At 42.1% G+C, this 19,677-nt stretch overlaps 1 protein-coding gene across 3 annotated transcripts in view; it reads left to right on the top strand.

Annotated features, from left to right (window-relative positions):
• CFAP58 (cilia and flagella associated protein 58) overlaps window positions 1-19,677 on the top strand; it is a 121,826-nt gene that overhangs the window by 32,247 nt on the left and 69,902 nt on the right. For all 3 annotated transcript variants that reach the window (XM_048504922.1, XM_048504919.1, XM_048504920.1), the window contains exons 9-13: window positions 173-364; window positions 5,623-5,784; window positions 13,648-13,794; window positions 18,709-18,849; window positions 19,175-19,398. In XM_048504922.1, coding sequence (XP_048360879.1) covers window positions 173-364; window positions 5,623-5,784; window positions 13,648-13,794; window positions 18,709-18,849; window positions 19,175-19,398 — 866 coding nt within the window. The remainder of the gene's footprint in view (window positions 1-172; window positions 365-5,622; window positions 5,785-13,647; window positions 13,795-18,708; window positions 18,850-19,174; window positions 19,399-19,677) is intronic.

Raw genomic sequence — 19,677 nt, 5'->3', positions numbered from 1 at the left:
ATAACATTGGATTAGAAAAACCTTTGCAGTGGAAAAGGGTAAGCAATCTCCCATCCTTTCCCTGGAAGTTCTTCCATTCCAAACCAGGTTCACACAGCCCCTTCTCAATTAAAAGAAACATCAGGAGACTCACAAAATGTGTATTGTGATGACTATATCCTTATGCTTGCAGAACTTGCTCAAAGCTGCCGGTGTCACTCAAAAGCAGATGAACCTTGTTAAACTCCACGAACAGTCAAAAAAGAATCTGGAAGAGGAAATTCAAAATTTTAAGGATGAGGCTCAAAAACAGAGAAAGATCATTTTTCAGCTGGAGAAGGAGAGGGACCGCTATATCAATGAAGCCAGCGAGCTCACACAAAAGGTAAAACACAAGTGTTTGTGGACACAATTAATTTTGCTTTTCAGAACTGATCACTGCATTCGTTATCTGACTTTATTGACAGGGTTGCCAATATCCAGGTTGGGCCTGGAGAACTCCCAGAATTTCCACTGATCTGCAGACTACAGAGATCAGTTCCCCGTGAGAAGAAGGCTGCTTCAATGGGTCCCTTCCCAAACTCCATTCTCCCCAGGTTCCACATCCCTCTTCCAGAAATTTCCCAGCCTAAAATTGGCAATCCTATTTACAGATGAAGTTTTTCAAGGTTTTCTCAGTGGTACAAGGATTTTAAAGATGTTCCTATGAGTTATATTCAGATTTCTGTGTCTTCAGAAGTGCTACCCAAACACAAAATCTGGTCTTTTCAATTAATATTCTGAAAAATCAGGGGTTTGTGTGGTTTTTTGGGGGGTGGGTGGGGGTTGTTTGACTTGCATCACTCTCTGGTTTGACATTGACTTGGATTCTTCAGTTGTGCATTTGTTGTGTTCGTCTTGCAACATTGTCCTGTGGTTCTTTCATAATTCCCTGGTTCTGTATCGATTCTTTGATCATTCTGGTTCTGTCTATGAGACTTTTGGTCAGGGGTTTCTCTGCTTGCTCTTGTGTCTCTGGCTACATATCCCTATTTATGACATCATTTACATGGCTCTTAGAAAAGGTAGGAACAGCTGGTTCCCTTAACTGATGTCGTTAATTTGTTACACTTTTAAGTTCTGACACATTTGAGATATGATGATGTGGGTACTAATGGCCAATTAAATGACATCATCTGGTTTTACTTTACCTGAGGGTCTCAGATCCTTGTAATCCATAATAGTGAATAAACTTTCATGGTGGGTAGTATTACTAACTGCCCTGGCCCAAACTTGATTGGGAAGGAAAACTCCATGGTCTCCATTAAGCCCAAGGCTTCCAGTACTCCAGGGTCTTGAGGGGCAGACCTTCTGCTTCCATTGCCCACAGCAGGCTCCTGTTCACGAGCCAATGGAACAAGCAGACTACAAAGTACCTCAAATGGACTCACTCACCTTCAGCACAGCCACAGTCTCTCCTAGAACAAAGAAGGCAAAGTCTGGTCCCAGTGAAGAAATGCATTCCTGGCAGTTCAAGGCATCCCTCACTCCAGTCACATGCAGCAGGAGAGCAGCATTCTCTAGATCTTTTCAGGATCTAAGGGCCAACTGTGTGCACAAGAATAGGTGCCTTTATCAGCTCTCTAGCAGCAATGGTGTAGTGGCTAAGAGCAGTGGCTAAGAGCAGGTGCACTCTGATCTGGAGGAACTGGGTTTGATTCCCAGCTCTGCTGCTTGAGTTGTGGAGGCTTATCTGGGGAATTCAGATTAGCCTGTACACTCCCACACACGCCAGCTGGGTGACCTTGGGCTAATCACAGCTTTTTGGAGCTCTCTCAGCCTCACCCACCTCACAGGGTGTTTGTTGTGAGGGGGGAAGGGCAAGGGGATTGTAAGCCCCTTTGAGTCTCCTGCAGGAGAGAAAGGGGAGATATAAATCAAAACTCTTCTTCTTCTTCTTCTTCTTCTTCTTCTTCTTCTTCTTCTTCTTCTTCTTCTTCTTCTTCTTCTTCTTCTTCTTCTTCTTCTTCTTCTTCTTCTTCTTCTTCTTCTTCTTCTTCTTCTTCTTCTTCTTCTTCTACGTAAGTCTTGTTGAGTTTTAGCCTTTGTTATACTCTTTTCCACCGAAAGATCTAAATAGAATTGTAACTTCATCCCCTACATACTGTTTTAGAATACTTCACTTGGGTCCTAGTGTTTACCTAGTTCTCTTAGGTAGGCAATAGGACCCAAGTGGAGCAATCTAAAATGAAGACAGTCCAGCATGTGGTGGATGAAGTTACAACTTAGACCTTCAAGTAGAAAAGAGTATACTTCAATAGCTTTCCAATCCATCTTATGGTACTCCTGGGCAGCTCCCTGTTACCAGCTTCTTCTACCCACCTCCTTCACTGAAGTCTGATTTTGGCTGTTTGCTAGAGATCCTGTGACTTTTTCTCGTGAAGATGAGAGGCATTTTCTTTGCATGATAGAAAGAATGGCCACTGGCATTAAACTCTAATTCTCAAAGGAAGGACTGAAATTCCCTCCTTTAGTTTGCCATTGGGGGAGAAACTTTGATAATAGGCTCTAAGCAGCCTATTCTAACCAAACTTTTAATGAAATTGTTTCCTTGCAGAAAGGGGATATCAAATAACAGCATGCATTTCAATTAATTAAAAAATGCAAGGCAGCAGACCTCTAAAAATGGTAAAAAATAGGTGTGGATCAAATGTCATCCTAGTTTAGAATAATAAAACAGGGTTGAATTAAGCAAAAAATGAACAGAAAGAGCAAATGAGAGAATCATCTGTTGCTGGGACAACCCTTGTCCATTTTGCTCAATATCCTACCATGTTTCAGAAAAAAGAAAACAAAGACCCCAGCTTTTTGAGTGGAATATTATCCTAAATGCTGCCAGAAAGCAGTAAGTCCTAATAGAATATTCTTCATATAGAGTATTCTTCATAAATCTATTCTATCTAGTTTAAGAGCGAAAGAACTACAGGAAAGTGTTGGTCCCACAAAATGGTTAAAAAAAATTCTAAGAAAGACAAAGTCCGCCTACAAAATACAAGTCATAGCCAAGTAGTTAGTTTATTGTTGTACATTTGTTCAACTCCTGAGCTTCATGGTTACACATTCTGTGACCCACTTTTTAAATTTTGATCCGTTCTAAGTGGTTGCTGAGCTAGGCTTCAGCTTTGAAATACACATTATTGATTTTGATCTCACTTTTATTACTATTGGCAACTTGCTTTTAACAAGAAAAAAGAAAAGGTAGGCGCTAGATTATAAACTGGGTCTCTCCTTTCATTTTAACCTGTAAGCAGTTTTTAAGCATCTTTGGTGTCAGCAACAAATGCTCTGGAGCACCATCATCACTGCTGTTAGAAAAGTTTCTATATTTAGCTGTGCTTTCTCTCGCAGCTTGGTCAGAGGTACCTAATAGAGTAATCAATTAATTAAGCCTTTGCCCCAAAGCTAGCACACAGAAAGGTCCTACTATATATCAGCTCTGCTTGAATTCTTTCATTGGGGACAACTGTGCTGACTGCAAGCTCTGCCACTACTGAGCAGCTATTCTTAAAACATTAACACTCTCTTTTACTTGGAAGATACAGAGACATTAATTCATGAGTCCAAATATTAGTTCTGAGATCCAAATATTAGTTCTTAAAGAACAAAGGATACCCAGAACAAATTCTAGCAATAGTCACCTATTCTACCACTGTCCAGAGTCAAGGCCACAAACAAAACCATTTTCTGTACCTTTTAAATCTGAAACATGAGGTCATCAGATTTTCTTTTGTTTCTCTCAAGTAGTGTTGTCAGTAACACCATTGAAAAATCACTCCTATGCCAATTATGCAAAAGATGTTTGGTGGTGATGGGGGTGAATGTTCATCATGGTAAGATTTCTTGTATGGATATATTTCCTCCAGGCTCACTTTCACTTTCCATTCTCTCCGCAGCAAGCAAACATTTAGTACAAACGTTTAATTTGCTTCACCACCAGAGAATGGGGAGTGGGCAGTGGGCGGGGCTTGGGGATGTGACCCTGCCCATGGGACGGAGGGGCTCAGGATGCAGCCCCATCCCAAGCTCCGCCCCCAGCCTCCATGATTTTAAAAGTATGTCTCCAGAGGCTGATAGTGGCTTCTGCTCTCTCCAGGCTTTGGGGAGGGCAGAAGCTGGAGAGGGGGGGCAGGGCTCAGGCATTCTAAATGCTATGGATACTAGGGATATCGCTGGCAACTTTTGTTTCCCATTTTCTACAGAGACCTAAGTGCAAATAAATATTTTTAAGCAAAAGTTATCGCTCTAAAGGGTTTTCTTTCTTTTTTTGTTGCTACACACAGATTTTAAGTATGCAGTAAGATAATAGGTTTATTTGAGGCTTGGCCTTGACAGGTCCCCCATAACCAGTTTTTAAAAGTATTTTTCTCTCCTGATAGATTTGGTTGGTGAGAGAGGGTTACACTTTGCCATTGAAGGTAATGGCTTCGAGCTAGCAATGTGCAAACATTTAATGCGGCTCTGCTTGCTCAAGATCATCTGTACTGCCTAGCATTTCCTCCCTTCATATTATAGGGCCCAGAAATTGGTTGCACAAGATTCTGCCAGTGAAAATGTAAGTAGGGATACAATAGGATTGGGTTAGCACAAGTGGCTACTGCAGTCTTTTCCTTATATTTTCACTTGTGCAGGAACTTTATTTAGTGGAGGCAGAAATTTTGCATTGTATCCAACTTTGCTTAGGATTGCACTGTTGGTTATCTTGACCTTTCTCCATGAGATGAAGAGTTATTTTGTGTAGTCAGAGAGACATGTGCATTAGTCTTCATGAATGTGACCAGCTCTGCAGTCTGTATCCGAATTTGTGCTAGAATAGCCTGACCTGTGCTAAAGGAACACTGGGTTAGTTTCCGTGCTTGTTTTAGAATGCTCCAATCTAGGCAGTGACCTACAGAAATGGCAGAAAATTTAGGTGAGAGATTCCAGTGCTTCAGATTAGAATAGAGTGTTGCCCACTAAACTTCCCCTCTTGCTAAGGTTTGAATTCTATGACAGCCAGATCCTTTGTGTTAAATGTACCTGAAGTGATAGCTGAATATCTGAGGCCAGGTGTAGGGGAAGGTTTCTTTCTAGAGTTGCTACTATCGATCAGCTAGTGTGATGAAATTATTTAGGATGATGCTCAGTCCTACCTTTTTCTCCTAGCCTTTGTCTTGTGAATTGTGAGAAACTTGATTATGTTGTCTTCTTAGGGTAAAGATGGTAGAGAAGAAAGAAAAAATATTCTGAATTGAGATTTGATGACAACAGAAAATGCTTATTTTCCCTTTAAAAAGGAAAAAAAATATATAGTAGTGATCAGGCAAATAATTTTGGCTGCTCTTATCCTCTCAATGAAATACATAACAAAGCTGAACACAAATGTCTTTTAATCATTACAAAGTTCACATACGCTTATTGGCATCCTCAGATGTTTGATAGTTATAAAAGCAGCCATTTCTTGGGTTCTCTTATCTAAGTTTATTCTGCTTTTGTGTTTGTGGTAGAATGTTTTCCATCCTTTTTTCTATATGAAATGTTTACACCTGCAACTACGCTTATTTATAGAATATTGCTGAACATCATGAGAAGAGAATTGCTGTTCTAATTTGTATCATTTCATAACAGGTCCTTCATCATATGGAAGATGTCAAACTGCGAGAAATGCAGATTTTTGACTACAAAAAGCAGATAGCAGAGTCTGAAACAAAACTGAAACAGCAGCAGAATCTCTATGAAGCTGTGAGATCTGATAGAAACCTCTACAGTAAAAATCTGATTGAAGCACAGGTACTAAAGTTCATTTCTGTTTCAGGTTCTTTTGGTTAAGCCAGTCATTTGGTTAACATCTAGAATAAAAAGATGACAAAAGTGAACACTAACATGATGTTATCCGCATTTTTGTTCCTCACATGGAACAAATTATGTCAGAAACATGACCCACTGCATCGTGAATGTCTGTTTTCACAAATACGTTCATTAGTATTTCTAAAGGGCACCGGCAGGACAATTTCCTTGTGTGAATATTTGAAAAGTAAGAGGACATTGTGAAACAGGTTAGGCAAGCAGTACTAGTAATTCTGAGATGGTTCTGCATTTGCTGGAGGACTTTAGCAGTCAAGATGTTTTCTGCTGACTTTCCCTGGGACATGCATTAGCATCGAGGAGTTTGAGGAGATCTCTTTTTCCACCAGCCTGCCCATCTGTAGATACAAATTTTGCTTGATTGGAAATGCCCCTCCTGCAGGCTTGTTTATGGAAAAAAACATAGGCACATTATAGATACTTATTATTCCTGGCTCGGCTTTATCTAGACTGCAGTTAGTATGAAATCAGTGGGTGCTGGATATATTGTTGTTAATTTAGTCTAGCCTACTGTAAACCTGTTGTTGATGTCGGTTGGTAGTTAGAAAGGATTAGTCAGTGGCGAGTCAGAGCCCACTATAGTGGGGAGCCCTTGCCGGGATATTAGATAAGAGAAGGGTGGTAGGGAAATGGGGGTGCCACCTATGGGTCTAGGGATTCCAGTGATGATGGGATGGGGCAAGTATGATGGTAGACGGCGGCCATATGAGAGAAGATGGGCGAGATGTAGACATGCTCGCTCACCTTCTGACCTCCGATCTATCCTGAGGAACGTAGGTGGTAGGGTTCAAGGATACCCTGCTTCATCATTGGTGCTGATAAATGCCAGGTCCATAAATAATAAGACCGCAGTTCTCCGGGAGTTTCTCGGAGATCTGCAGATGGACCTGGCTTGTATACGACCCCTTGCTCAGTTGGTACGGAGCTTTGGGCTGACTTGTCATCAATGTGCTGATGACACTCAGCTCATTCTGTTGATGGAGGGGGGAACAGTCATCGCCCCTGCGGCTCTCCAGCATTGTTTGGAGGCGGTTGCTGGTTGGTTGAAGCAGAGCAGGTTAAAACTGAATCCATCAAAGATGGAGATCCTTTGGCTAGGGCGGGAGGGAGAGGCTGGGGATTTTCAGCCGCTGGTGTGGGAGGGGGCTACATTGGCACCGGCCTCCTCCGTTCGCAGCCTGGGGGTCCACCTGGATTCGTCTCTTTCAATGGAGACCCAGGTGGCCCATGTAACCCGGGTTGCGTTCTTCCACCTCCGTCAGGCCCGGCGGCTGGCTCCCTTCCTCTCCCAAACGGACCTGACTACTGTGATCCATGCAACGGTCACCTCCAGGCTAGACTATTGCAACTCACTCTACGCAGGCTTTCCCTTGCGTCTGATCCGGAAATTAAAACTGGTCCAGAATGCGGCGGCCTGTCTGCTCACAGGGGGTGCCGCCAGAGACCATATTTTACCTGTGCTGCGCCACCTGCACTGGTTGCCAGTTGAATTCCGAATCATTTTCAAGGTGTTGGTATTGACCTTTAAGGCCTTGCACGGCCTGGGACCTCCTGCTGGTGATCCTTGGCCCCTCGATGATGTGGCTGGCCTCCACCTGGGCCAGAGCTTTTACAGCTTTGGCTCCTACCTGGTGGAACGTTCTATCTCCAGCTACGTGGGCCCTGCGGGACCTTAACGAGTTCTGCAGGGACTGCAAAACCGAGCTGTTCCACCAGGCCTTTGGGGAGGCTGGCCGCTGATGGCCCCCTCCCTCTTTCTCCTTTTATAACATCTGCAGATCCTACCGTCCCTTCCCTCTTTTCCTTTTTAAGGGATTTGTTAGTAGGACGCCATCTATATATTTGACTGGACGCTGCTTTTAACGGGGTAGTTTTTAACATATATAGAGCCACTATTTAATGCTATTTAATCCAATTTGATATTATTGTTTTTATTGTGTGCTCTATCTGTATGTTTTGTTCACCGCCCTGAGCCCTTCGGGGGAGGGCGGTTTATAAATATAAATAATAATAATGATGATGATGGTGATGATGATGATGGAGTTTTTCTGAGCAAGAGAAGGGGAACTCTCCTTGCTCAGTACTTTGGCTTTGATCCAGTTCCTACTGGTGACTGTTTTTTAGGGCCAGATTATGTTAGGAGGGTATTTAATGGGAACTTCCAGAATACCATAAGTCTTCTGACCAGGGAAGGCCCAGCAGCTGCCTCACTAAGGCTCCTTCCGCACAGCAAATGTATAGCGGGTTGCAGTTGGGATTAATTTACCAATTTTCCAGTTTTCACGTTCACATGCATCCGTGCCGGCTGCGATAGGAGCCCACAGAAACAATCCAGGTTGCTGTTGCGCCTTCGCATGGATACTCGTCTCTTTTTTAAATTTACTTCCCACCCATGCGTAACTATGCAGAAATGCACAAATGAACCTCTACGGCCATGCTGATGTCTCACAATATGACCATCTGCGCCTGCGTGGCTACACAGATGTAAGTCATTACATTTTCTTTAAAAAGGAAATGGAGGTGAATAAAGCGCCTCCTGCCTGGCTGTTTGCTCACAAGCAGCTACAATACAGGATTTTTCAAAAGACTTGCGAATAGCGCAATTCTAAAAAAAACGGTTTGGGGAAAATAACACAGGGCAGACTCATTTTGGTGGTGGGATCCATGCGAAATTCCCTCCCAAAACGGGTTTTTTACCGTCCTTAACCCGTGTTTATTGGTTCATGCGGAATGGGCCTTAGTAAGAGGTGGCACATCAGCCTGCATTAGCCAGAGCCCATGAAGGCTTGCTCAGAACTCCACACCCCCTCCCAAGTCTGCTGTAGCCACTTGCTGCCTGCTGGGCTGTGGGGGGTGGGGATGGTCCTGCCTCTTCTGGGTTGCAAGCTGCTGACCCAGAGCCACCAGATCCACCTACCTCCACACTGCTCCTTGTCCCAGGCCACAAATGCAGCTCCAGGGGAGTCTGAGGCCATTGCTTACAACTAGGGACACACAAGAAACGTACAGGAGTAGCTATCCCATTCTTTCACCTTTGTTTCCTCCCATCTCCCCCTACTTCTTTCAGTCTCTCATGCTTTCTCTTTCCTGCCACCTCTTTTCACACTCTCTTTCTTTCACGTCTGTCACTTTCTCTCTTTCTGTTCCCCCACCTATCACCCTTCCTTTGTTTTTATGCCACCCAGCTCCATCACTCTATCTTTCTGCTCTCGATGAGCATCTCAGTCTCCCACCTAGTTGTTCTCCTCCACCCATAGCAGCAGCAGCAGCAGCAGAGGTGGTGACTCTCCCAGCACCCTCTTTTCTCCCTCTCCAGTAGCAGCAGTGATGGCAGAAGCTCTCCAGGAATCACAACAGATCTCCCAAATCCAGAGATCAGTTTCCTTTAGGGTGGCCAGGTTCAGGTTGGTAAATTCCTGGGGATTTAGGAGCAGAGACTTGGGAGGGTGAGGTTTGGGGAGGAAAGCAGGGTATGATGCCATACACTCCACCCACCAAAACAGCCATTTTCTCTAGCAAAACTAATCTCTGTCATTTGGCTCTCCATCCCTTATCTAGAGATTGGCAACCCTAGTTGTCCTGGAGGAAATGGGTGCTTTGGGTGTTGTTGTCTATGGATTTGCACTCTTCTGAAGTCGCTGCCCCCCCCCAGACTCCATCCCTCAGAACTCCAGAAATTTTCCAACCTGGAGTTGGCAGCTTTACCTTCTTTCTATGCCTATTAAAGGTTAATAAAGATAAAGATAAAGAAAGCTTTACTTTCTTCCTACCCAACATCCAACCAACCTTTATCTGCCTCTCTGTCTTAAGCTTTTGCCTCTCCCACCCCACAACCTATACTTTGGAAAACTACTGTGGGGTCCAAAGCAGCTTACATTAGTCTCTTGTCTTCCTTTTTATCTGTATAAAAATACTTGTGAGTTAGATTAGGCTGAAAGCATGTAACTGGTCAATAATCACCCAGTGAAATTCCTCAGCAAAATAAGGATTTCAACCTGGGTCTCACAGACCCTATTCTGAAGATCTAACTGCTATACCACACTGGCTTTCATAGGGTTGCTGCTGTAGTAGGCAGCCAGGCCTAGTTGAGTCATGCAATGTAATTTTAAAAAAAGATTTTGGGTTTTTCTGCAAACCTGGTTGTTTTTTCAGCTTAGTAGAAAGATCTGTCTTGCCTATTCACAGTTCCAGTCACCAGCTTTAAGTATCCAAACATTTGGCCAACTTTACTATAAGAATGTAAGAAATACGGCAATGGGGTATAAATACAAATCCATGCAGCTGTAAAACAAACAAGCTGTTTTTTCCAGGGCGCCTTTTCAGTAGCATCACAAATGACCATATCCAGTTATCTGAGCTATGCATTACTTGAAAGTATTTGTAGAAGGACATCCGCAGCCTACAGAGCTAAAGGAGAGTTAAATAGGCCCACTTCGGTGAAGGCTGTGATGAAACTCCCAACTCCATGATGAAAGAAAAGCAGTGAAATGTTCTGTGTGTTCAGTTATGTATGGTGTAAAAGTAAAAATAACTGAACAGACACCAAACAGCAAATTATTTTGTTGTATACTGAAGGGAAAATGTAATTTAAAGATGTAGGACAATGCTAATGACAGCACAGAACCAAGAAGTGTTTTCTGTGGTAGAGGTAGCCCATCAATTAAGCTGGTAAGGAAACTGACTGCTAGGGTGGTATTGTAAAGATGAAATAATCCACATTGTTTGGAGAAACTCTTAGATATATGTCCCAGACAACGAATGAAAGCCCTATCACTGGCAGAATGGGGTGATTATCATCTTACTCTGTAAAGGGTGACTTTATTCCAAAATACCATGTCAACAAGACAGTATATTAATGTGTGCTATCACTAATTTAGCTTGGTACCATAACAGAGATATATTTTCTTGGGACACAAATGGCAGTTCAGCACACTTCAGTTGTACTGAAAAATTATTGCAGTAATTAGCAAATATCTTGAGATCATAGGGTGTTAGGTGCACATAAGATCATGGGTGGGTGGGAGGGTTAAGGATCTCATGTACTGTACATTGTCTTACCATATAATGGATTATTTTATTGACAATATGCAATAACTGCAAAATTCAGTCGTATGAGAAGACATCTGAGGTTAAAGCATTTTTTATTCTAATCAAACTATGCTATAGCATTAAAACAGGCATTCATAGTTCAGTAACAAGTCTGCCAGCCATGAAAACAAAGATTGTTTCATCTTAAACATTATGCAAAATTATCACCTCTTGAGAGGAAAGCTTCAATTGGCAGAATCTTGTTTTAGAGAGAAAAGCCCTTGATAGCATTTTCAGGTTATTTAACAAGTCAAGGTCTCTTATTGTCTTGCTGTGCACCGACTGTTTCAGATCTCCAGGATGTCTTACGCTCAGATGCAGTAAAATCTTTTGATAAAGGGGTTTTTGGCTGCATTTCAGTAAGAATTATTTTTTTAGGATGGTATTAGTTTTTTTATATCTTTCTGCTCCTGGAAATCCAGATGCTTGTTAATTTAACTGAACATAACTTTAGCTGTTGCAAAATTCATTGCGATTTTCTTTTTTCATTAGTAAAGAAGTATATTTTGAAATCTGTATATGGCACCTAAAATATCTATCTTCCTTCCTGAGCCTTTGTAAGCAATCTAGAAGAACTACATCCAGTTTTTTCCTGTTAAAACTCATTTGAGTATACCAACCTAAGTTCTGAGGTTATTTTTTTTGTCTGATTCACTTACCTGAGTGAGAACCAGAGCTGGTGAATCTTAAGCAGATTTGATTTTCTTAATTCAACCTATATGATCCATGCTAGCCTCCCTGTATATCCCTATGAGTGCAATGGTTTCTGCTTCCATTTCGGTAGGGCATAAGGTGCCTTTTCCTGTGCTGGCCAGACACAATGCATTGATGGATGAAATGTTCATGTTTGTCCAAAAGGGAAACCTTGCAAATTCAACAGATGATCCAGGTAGTGACAGGTGCCAGTCTACAGGGACGGGGGGCATTGCCATGGTCAGCCTGTCTACAATTGATGGTCAGCTTGGGAATGATAAAGCAGCATAAACTGGATGGCAGTGAAAGCAGTTTCACTAACATTTATTATCTTCCATGCAAGGTGTTTGCACCAAGAAATTTTAGTTAGCACATATGTGAACACATAAGGAAGGAGGAAACATGTCCATCGATTTTTCCAAGAAGTTTTTGGGCTCTACCCCTAAGCAGAGAAACCTGTTATTAGTTAGTCTAGAACACATACTATCCTGAATATCCCTGAATATCCAAACTAACTAGGATGTGATGAAGGGGAATGATATCTCAAGTACCAGGTATTCTAAGAGGTTTTTCATAGATTTGGTAATCTTCTCATGGATGTCACTGTATCCCTGATCCAGCCAGGTGTCAGTGTTCCAGAAGGACAAGGTTGTTTTGAGGAGAGATCCCATCTTTCTACCCAAAGTCAATTTGTTTTTCCATCACTTATGCCTACTGTCTTTTTGCCCTACGTCAACTCATCACAGGAAAAAGAACTGGCACTGCAAATTTATGTAAGGGCACCTTGTCTCTCAAGGAGTGTGAATCTTTATCTTCCTCCACTTTCTTCAGGTGTGCAAAGTATCTACATCCAATTTAAGTAGGTGGGTTAAACAATTCATAGTGTATAAATTTCAGGGCAAACCAGTTCTCAGGGGGCAGCAGCTCATTCAGACAGAGGAACTTGGACCTCAGCAGTCTTTGACTTTAATGATTTAGTAGAGGACATTTGCAAAGTGGCTCCTTGAATTCCCACATCAACAATTATTCACCATGGTAAAGTAAGTGCTATTAGCTTGGCTGATGCAGCCTTTCGGTGCAGTCCTCCAACAGGGGGTGTGATTCCATTTTTGTCAGAAAGCTTTGATGAAATGTTTCTTTAAATCAGTTAGTATGTCTTCATCCTCTAAGAAAGAGCAGATCTTTGGACATATCTTCTTGGAGCTAGAGAGGACGTTCTTCTCCGCTCTCTAATTCTTGGAAGGGAAGATATGCCTCATGAGATGAGGATTACACACAATATATTTAACTGAAGTTGGCACTTTTTATTCCATTGGATCTGGTTTAATCCCATTGTATATACAATTTTTTAATGTGTGTATTTTTAGTATTCTGAAAGGGCATTCGTTATGCTTTTAAAAGTTTGCTTACAACGTTCCTTCTCTAACTTTGGAAGTCTTGACCAAGCTAAGCGATATCATGCCCTACTCAATACAGGGAGTCAGGAAATTGGAGTCTTGTGTCCAAACTGGATAGGGTGAATCAACCATCAGTTAGGATGACCTCACTATCTTTGAGAAGGAACATTCACGTTAAGTCCAAACCTATTACAAATGCAGCTGGGGAGCTTTGTGAATACAGCAAGTATCAGGAAATGGCAAAGTCCTAAATGGATCTATGCAGAGTAATCTGCACACAAAACTTCCAGTTGCTTAGTTCTCCCCTCTACCTACCATCAGAATTTTTTCCCTCAAGGACCTTATCAGTTGTAGTCCACACTCACCAGAAAAATTACAAAAGGACCGGTAATGTGACAAGTTCCTGTTGGGTGTATAGGTCAAGGTTACACAAGTTATCAAGTCTACCTTCTGCCTTTGGTAAACCATTTCCTCCTTTTACCAGAATGACCTGTCCTACAGTGGTCATGGGTCACATAGCTACAGTGACACAGTTCTGGGCATTATATCTGCCTCTGTATGTAGACCCTGTTTACACATCACTTGTAACTGTTTAATTCATTCCCATTAGGATGAAATCAATGAAATGCGAAAGAAGCTGAAGATTATGACACATCAGGTGGATCAGCTGAAAGAAGAGATCACTGCCAAAGAGGCAGCCCTTGTGAAAGTACATTTGGACCATCAGAGGATAGAAAAAGAGAAAGAGGCATTAAAGGTAAGGCCACACCTATTAGAAAAAAGATATTCAGGAACTTTCTAGGGCTTGGGAGGGGGGATGGATCTCATTTCTCTATCCTCCACTATTTCCTCTTTTTCTCCTTGAAAGCTTCCATAGTGTGCTTTCTTCTCTCCTTCCTATCCAACAGCCACCTACCTATCTGCTCTTATGTCTTCGGCTTCTCCTCATACCATCAGCTTAGGAAAACTGTGGTGCTAGTGCTGATCCAGGACCACTTGAATGGTAGGGAACCCTCAAGGATATGTGGGGATGGAGGGAAATCACTTTTCACTGTATCTTTCCACATTATTTCTCCTTTCTCCCCTCCTGGCAACCCTCATATCCTCTCATTTTTCTTGGCCTCATTCTTTTCTCAGCCATTCACCAGTCTATATTTTATCTGACCCCCATTTGCATCTATATTATTTATTTACTTCATTTATACCACGCCTTTCTCCACAGTGGGGATCAAAGCAGGTTATATCATTTTCCTCTCTTCCTTTTTATCTTCACAACAACCTCGTGAGGTAAGTTGGGCTGAAAATATGTGACTGGTCTAACATCACCTAGTGAGTTTCCATGGTAGACTGGTGATTTAAATCCAGGTCTCAGACCCTAGCATGAAGCTTTAACTGCTACACCATGCTGGCTTTCGTGTGGTGGCTGCTGTTGAACAGTACCAAGCAACCAGTCCCAGGTGAGTCATGCAAATCAGGTAGTAGCAGGTAGTTTGGTTGTTGCTGCCAGGCCTGGCCCAGAGAGTCTTCCCTCTAAGTCCTGGAAAAGACCCTGTTGCCTGTTGCTTAAAGTTACAGAGGCTTCTTTTTATCATTGTGGGTTTTTTTAACCACCCGATGTATTTATAATTTTTTTTTAGTTTTTGATTTTTTTCTGCAATTGTGGGGCATTTTTCAGATTCTTAGAAAGATCGTTCTTCCTCAGTTACTGTTGCCCCAGCCCTGCTGTGGAGCTTGTAAAATTTAGTGGCAGTAAAAAATAATAGTAGTAGAATGGTGCCTTCACCCCCCCATCCTAGCCAATAAAATGGAGAACCGGGAACTGCTGGTGTCATTGCCAGCATGAGAACCCTGCTTTTTTAAACATCTGCTGTGAGTGGTGAATTGTTGGTGGTGAATCATTTCCAAGGGGGAGGCATCCCTTTTGGGTGGTTGCTTCAGGTCTGCAGCAAAAACCTCTATATTTGTTCTCTTTCAATGTTAATTGTAAATGATGGTGCTGTAGAATGTTTAGAATAGGGAGAGAGATTTCTCAAAAACCCGTTCGATGACTGATGCGGTATGGAATTACTTTTCATTTGCATCACCATATTCTATGGGTTGGTGGACACTCTTAGGCCCTTATTGCATGGCGGCGGCAGTGCTTCTCCACCGGCATAATTTATGCCAGTGGAGGTGTGGGGACTGCTCGCACGAGCCACCTCTTGGTCGCCCTCCCCCACTCACCTGCCTCTCCAGCGTTGCTCAGGAGGGCTGCAGAAACCTGGCCTCGCTGCACTTCAACCCCTGGAGGTTGGAGGACAGCGTGGGCGGGTCCCTGCAGTCCTCCCGAGCGATGCTGGAGAGGCAGGTGAGTGAGAGCTATGGGGAAAGGGGCAGCTTCCCTGCGGTGCGGTTCACACTGCGCCGCGGGGAAGATGCAGTTTTTTGAAAACCTCGCTCAATGAGCGAGGTTTTCAGGGACGGCCTCACGCCGCCCGGGGAAAGGCAGGATGGCGCTGCTTCAATGCAGCAACAATGGCCATGCGAATGATCTCCCAGGGACGGCGTTTTTGCCATCCCTGGGACGCTTCATTTGGCCCGTGCGGAAAGGGCCTTAGTCTGGTTTCTTGGTTGAGACCTGTCTGGCTTGGGGGACCCCTCTGGTAGTATACCTCCAGCATAGCTCTCAATATCATTGAAGCACACAAGCCCCTTCCCCATGACAAGGGGGGTGTCCATGAAGAGTCATGTTTGTTATTATTATGTTTATTATCATTTGTATTATTATGTCATTTGCTCTTGGCAATAACTTATTATAATTAAGTGTCTGTTGTATTGTCGAAGGCTTTCATGGCCCGATTCAATTGGTTCTGGTGGGTTTTCCAGGCTGTGTGTCTGTTGTTTATCAAATTATTGTCTATAATATTATATGTACAATTTTCTTCCGTAGTCTTCTGAAATAATTGTAATATTTTGGGAGAAAATTAGTGTCCATGGCAAGTCATGTTTATTTTCACTAAAGGGATAAAAATCCCTTACTTGCTACTATTTGCTTTGCTTTCTTTGTGTCAATTTGTGCTACGCACTAGTGCTTCTGTAGGTTTCCAGCTATTGTCAGCATATTGCTATCATGACAGGATGTCAGTAGAACTCTGTAAAAAGGTGATGAATTTGAGTTCCTGATCTGTCTGAGACTTTGTGCATCAGCTATGGAGAAAGCATTCAGAATTTCATTTTCTATTGCAAAACCTTTTGCTTTCACTAGTTTCTAATGCTGCCTTGTCACCTTGGAGTCATCCACCATCATTTTGATGGGAGTTTGATTGCTCGTTTCTGTTTCCTGCTCAGTTATTCAGTAACAAATGTGATTGTGGCCTGTTGCTATTTTAATGACTGGCTTGAGCGCATTGTACTCTGATACTGGCAGAATTTTTGTGGAATTCTCAGAGTATAATCAAAGAGTCCTGTTGCTACTGTAGTAGAATGAACATTTTGGTTTGCACTGATGAGAAAGAATCCTGGAACATGTTAATGATCTCCAAATAACCAATATCAGTTCCCCAGGAGAAAATGATTGCTTTGAAGGATGGACTTTATGGTATCATCCCCTGCTAAGGTTCCCCCCTCCCCAGGCTTCACCTCCCCCCCCCCCAAATCTCTAGGTATTTCACAAGCTAGAGCTGGCAACCCTTATTTGAGGGCAGTTTATAACTTGGAGGAATAAGGTTAAACAGATGGTTAAACAGATGCTTCCACCGGCATGCACCCGGTGCATGACGCACCCCCACCCCACCCCTTTATAGCTATGCCAAGTCCTCTCTTGATTCCTCTGAGCCAAGTCCTCTCAGATTCCTCTTCATTTTTTGGGCAAGGACATCCAGAAAGAAGAAGTGGAGGGCAATGACTCTTTTACACCAGTGGCAGTGTAGTTTCATAGCAATAATGTGAAATTTTACTCTGGGGCTGAATGCAACAACATGATAGCCTAGTGCAAGTGTCTAATGTAGTGCAGGTTCACTACATCAAATAATACTTCTGAGTTTTACTCAGAGGATTTTGGATTTGCTTTTTTAAAAAATCTGGCAAGCAGGTCAATCTTTTAAATAAAAATAAATTAATTAATATATGTGGGTTTTATTTTTAAAAATCTGGCAATGGGCCAGATGGGTTTTTTAAATTTTTGTTTTGTTGACAACTCAAACAACAAATCGGACTATAGTGTTTTTAAATATGCGTTCTTCATCTGTGTATTTATGAACCATGTGTATGCATAGTGGTTCCCTGTTTTTCCCCCTTGTGAAAGAAAATGGTTGTATGTGCAATATCAAATCTGCATATACAAATAGGTACAAATAGCATCAGGTAAAAATTGTGTACAAATGTGGAAAAAGAAAAGGTTTATTAAAGAAAACAATAGTGGAACCAGGTATTTTATTAGTGTAATAGAATAGTTGTATTTGTCTTCTTTCATTATTTCTATAGCCACATATACTTCATCGGACAAAATATATGTCCCCATTTATTGATATCCAATTGGGTCACTCACTGTGCTATCCTAAATAGAGTTAGATCCTTCTAAGCCCAATTACGGTAATTAATTCAGAAGGATGTAAATCTGCTTAGGATGACTGTCTATGACTGTCTATCTCAGTCTGACCTACTTTACAGGTAGTATAAAATGAGGAGGAAAAAATAGTTTATGGACCTCTACCACCCATTGGGGGGAGAATCCACCCGTGGGAGTGGCATGCGTCCATGCTGGCAGATTCACCCGCCCTGGGGCACTTCCCAGGCAGAGGGGCTGTCCCACTGGCAAATCACTGCCATGACCCTCCTGAGCGCTGGAACACAGTGCTGGACATGACACCAGTGTCCCAGCACCCCTGCCGCTGCTGCTAGCAAGTGGGGACAGGACAGGGTCACCACCAGGGAGGAGCTGATGTTTGTCAGCTTCCTCCTGGCCATTTGCTCCTTTGTTGCAGCTGGGTATTCAAACATATACCACATTAAAAGATGGCACAATTTGATTAATTCCAATGGAGGCTTCTTGGCGGCAGGGAAACCTTTTTGCTTTTTGAGCCTCCCTGCGCTGCCATGAAGCCTCTGTGAGAGCATTGGGGTGGTGCAGCTGTGGCACTTTGGCCGGCTACCTGGCTCTGTGGATGGATCTGCCCAGCTCCTTGAGGGAAGAGTGGAAAAAAATTCTAATATATAAATACTTAATATGGTTGTGAAATATTTCTTTATGCCACTTAATTGACCAACTTTTCTGCAGCAGAAAAATAATTGTGAATTATATATTGCACTTTAACCACAAAGATATTTCTTCTCCATTAGACACATAATACATTTTGTACACGTTGATTACGACCTTTCTTTATGAAGCTTTGTATGTGCATGAGAAGTGATGCAAAAGATAGAATGTCCTGGAAACACTTGATAGATTATCTAGATTGGTGCAGGTGAAAGTGGAAATTGCTGTGAAATAAGTACTCTATAACCTGACCAATGTTTGTTTCTATGTATTCTTTTGGGGATTTTGACTTTTAAATACAAATAAAAATTGTTATACAAGTAATGGTACAAAAGTGCAAGACTGTCTAAATCTTAATCATCCTGAATTCTCAGGTTTATGAAATGGGAAGCTGTTACTAAACACAGTTTTTTTTTCTGTTTCTGTTGTTTTTATCAGGGTGAACTACTTAAAATGAGACAACAAGCTCTGGAGACTAAACATTTTATTGAAAAACAAGAAGAGGAAGAAAGAAAACTCTTGAAAATTATTTCTGAGGCTGATGCAGAGAGGCTGAGGCAGAAGAAAGAATTAGACCAGGTAGTTAGTGGAGAGAATTCTTTAGTAGAACAACTGTAATATGTTGGTCACTGTTCTTTCTCCAGAATAGCAGTGTAGAAGCTACAATGGCCTCAAATCATTACCAACATTGTAAAATTGGGTGATTCCACCTTTACCCTAGGTGAGGATCTGGCCAGCCCTCATCAGTAATGTTTTAGGTCAAATGTAGATCCTCATTAGTAATTTTTAAAGGTTTAATGATGAAATATAACTTTTTGAGGGTCTGCTTTTGGAAATGATGATAGACCCCTTAAAAGCTTGATGATTGACAGCAGAATTTTGCCTTGGCATTCCTCATTTCTAGGTTATTAGTGAGAGAGATATCCTGGGAAGTCAGTTGGTTCGGCGCAATGATGAACTGGCTCTTCTGTATGAGAAGATTAAAATCCAACAATCAATTCTGAACAAGGGGGAAATGCAGTACAGGCAAAGACTAGAAGACATCCGGCTGCTGAAGCTGGAGATCAAGAAACTTCGACGGGAGAAAGGAATACTTGGCAAAAGTGTGGTAAACGTGGAAGAACTCAGGTAAAATGACAGAATGAATTCATTTTGATTTGAGTGCACCCAAGACATAGTGTTTGAGACACAGGGGAGCACTTGTATTCTTGCATAACAGATCTGGATTGAAATATAAATCATTTCAAAAATGGATTTGCTTCAGCTGACTTTATACACATATTTGATTTTTTTTAAATCAGTCACTTGGTAATCAAGAAAAAGGAGTAGGGTTGCAAGGAAAAGTTTCTGGTAACAAATTATCACATTTCCAAATTTTACCTTGTTCTATGAATTATTGACAGAACA

Source organism: Sphaerodactylus townsendi, linkage group LG08 (genome assembly GCF_021028975.2).
Source record: "Sphaerodactylus townsendi isolate TG3544 linkage group LG08, MPM_Stown_v2.3, whole genome shotgun sequence".
Lineage (NCBI taxonomy): Eukaryota > Metazoa > Chordata > Lepidosauria > Squamata > Sphaerodactylidae > Sphaerodactylus > Sphaerodactylus townsendi.
This window is presented reverse-complemented; position numbering and strand designations above follow the sequence as displayed.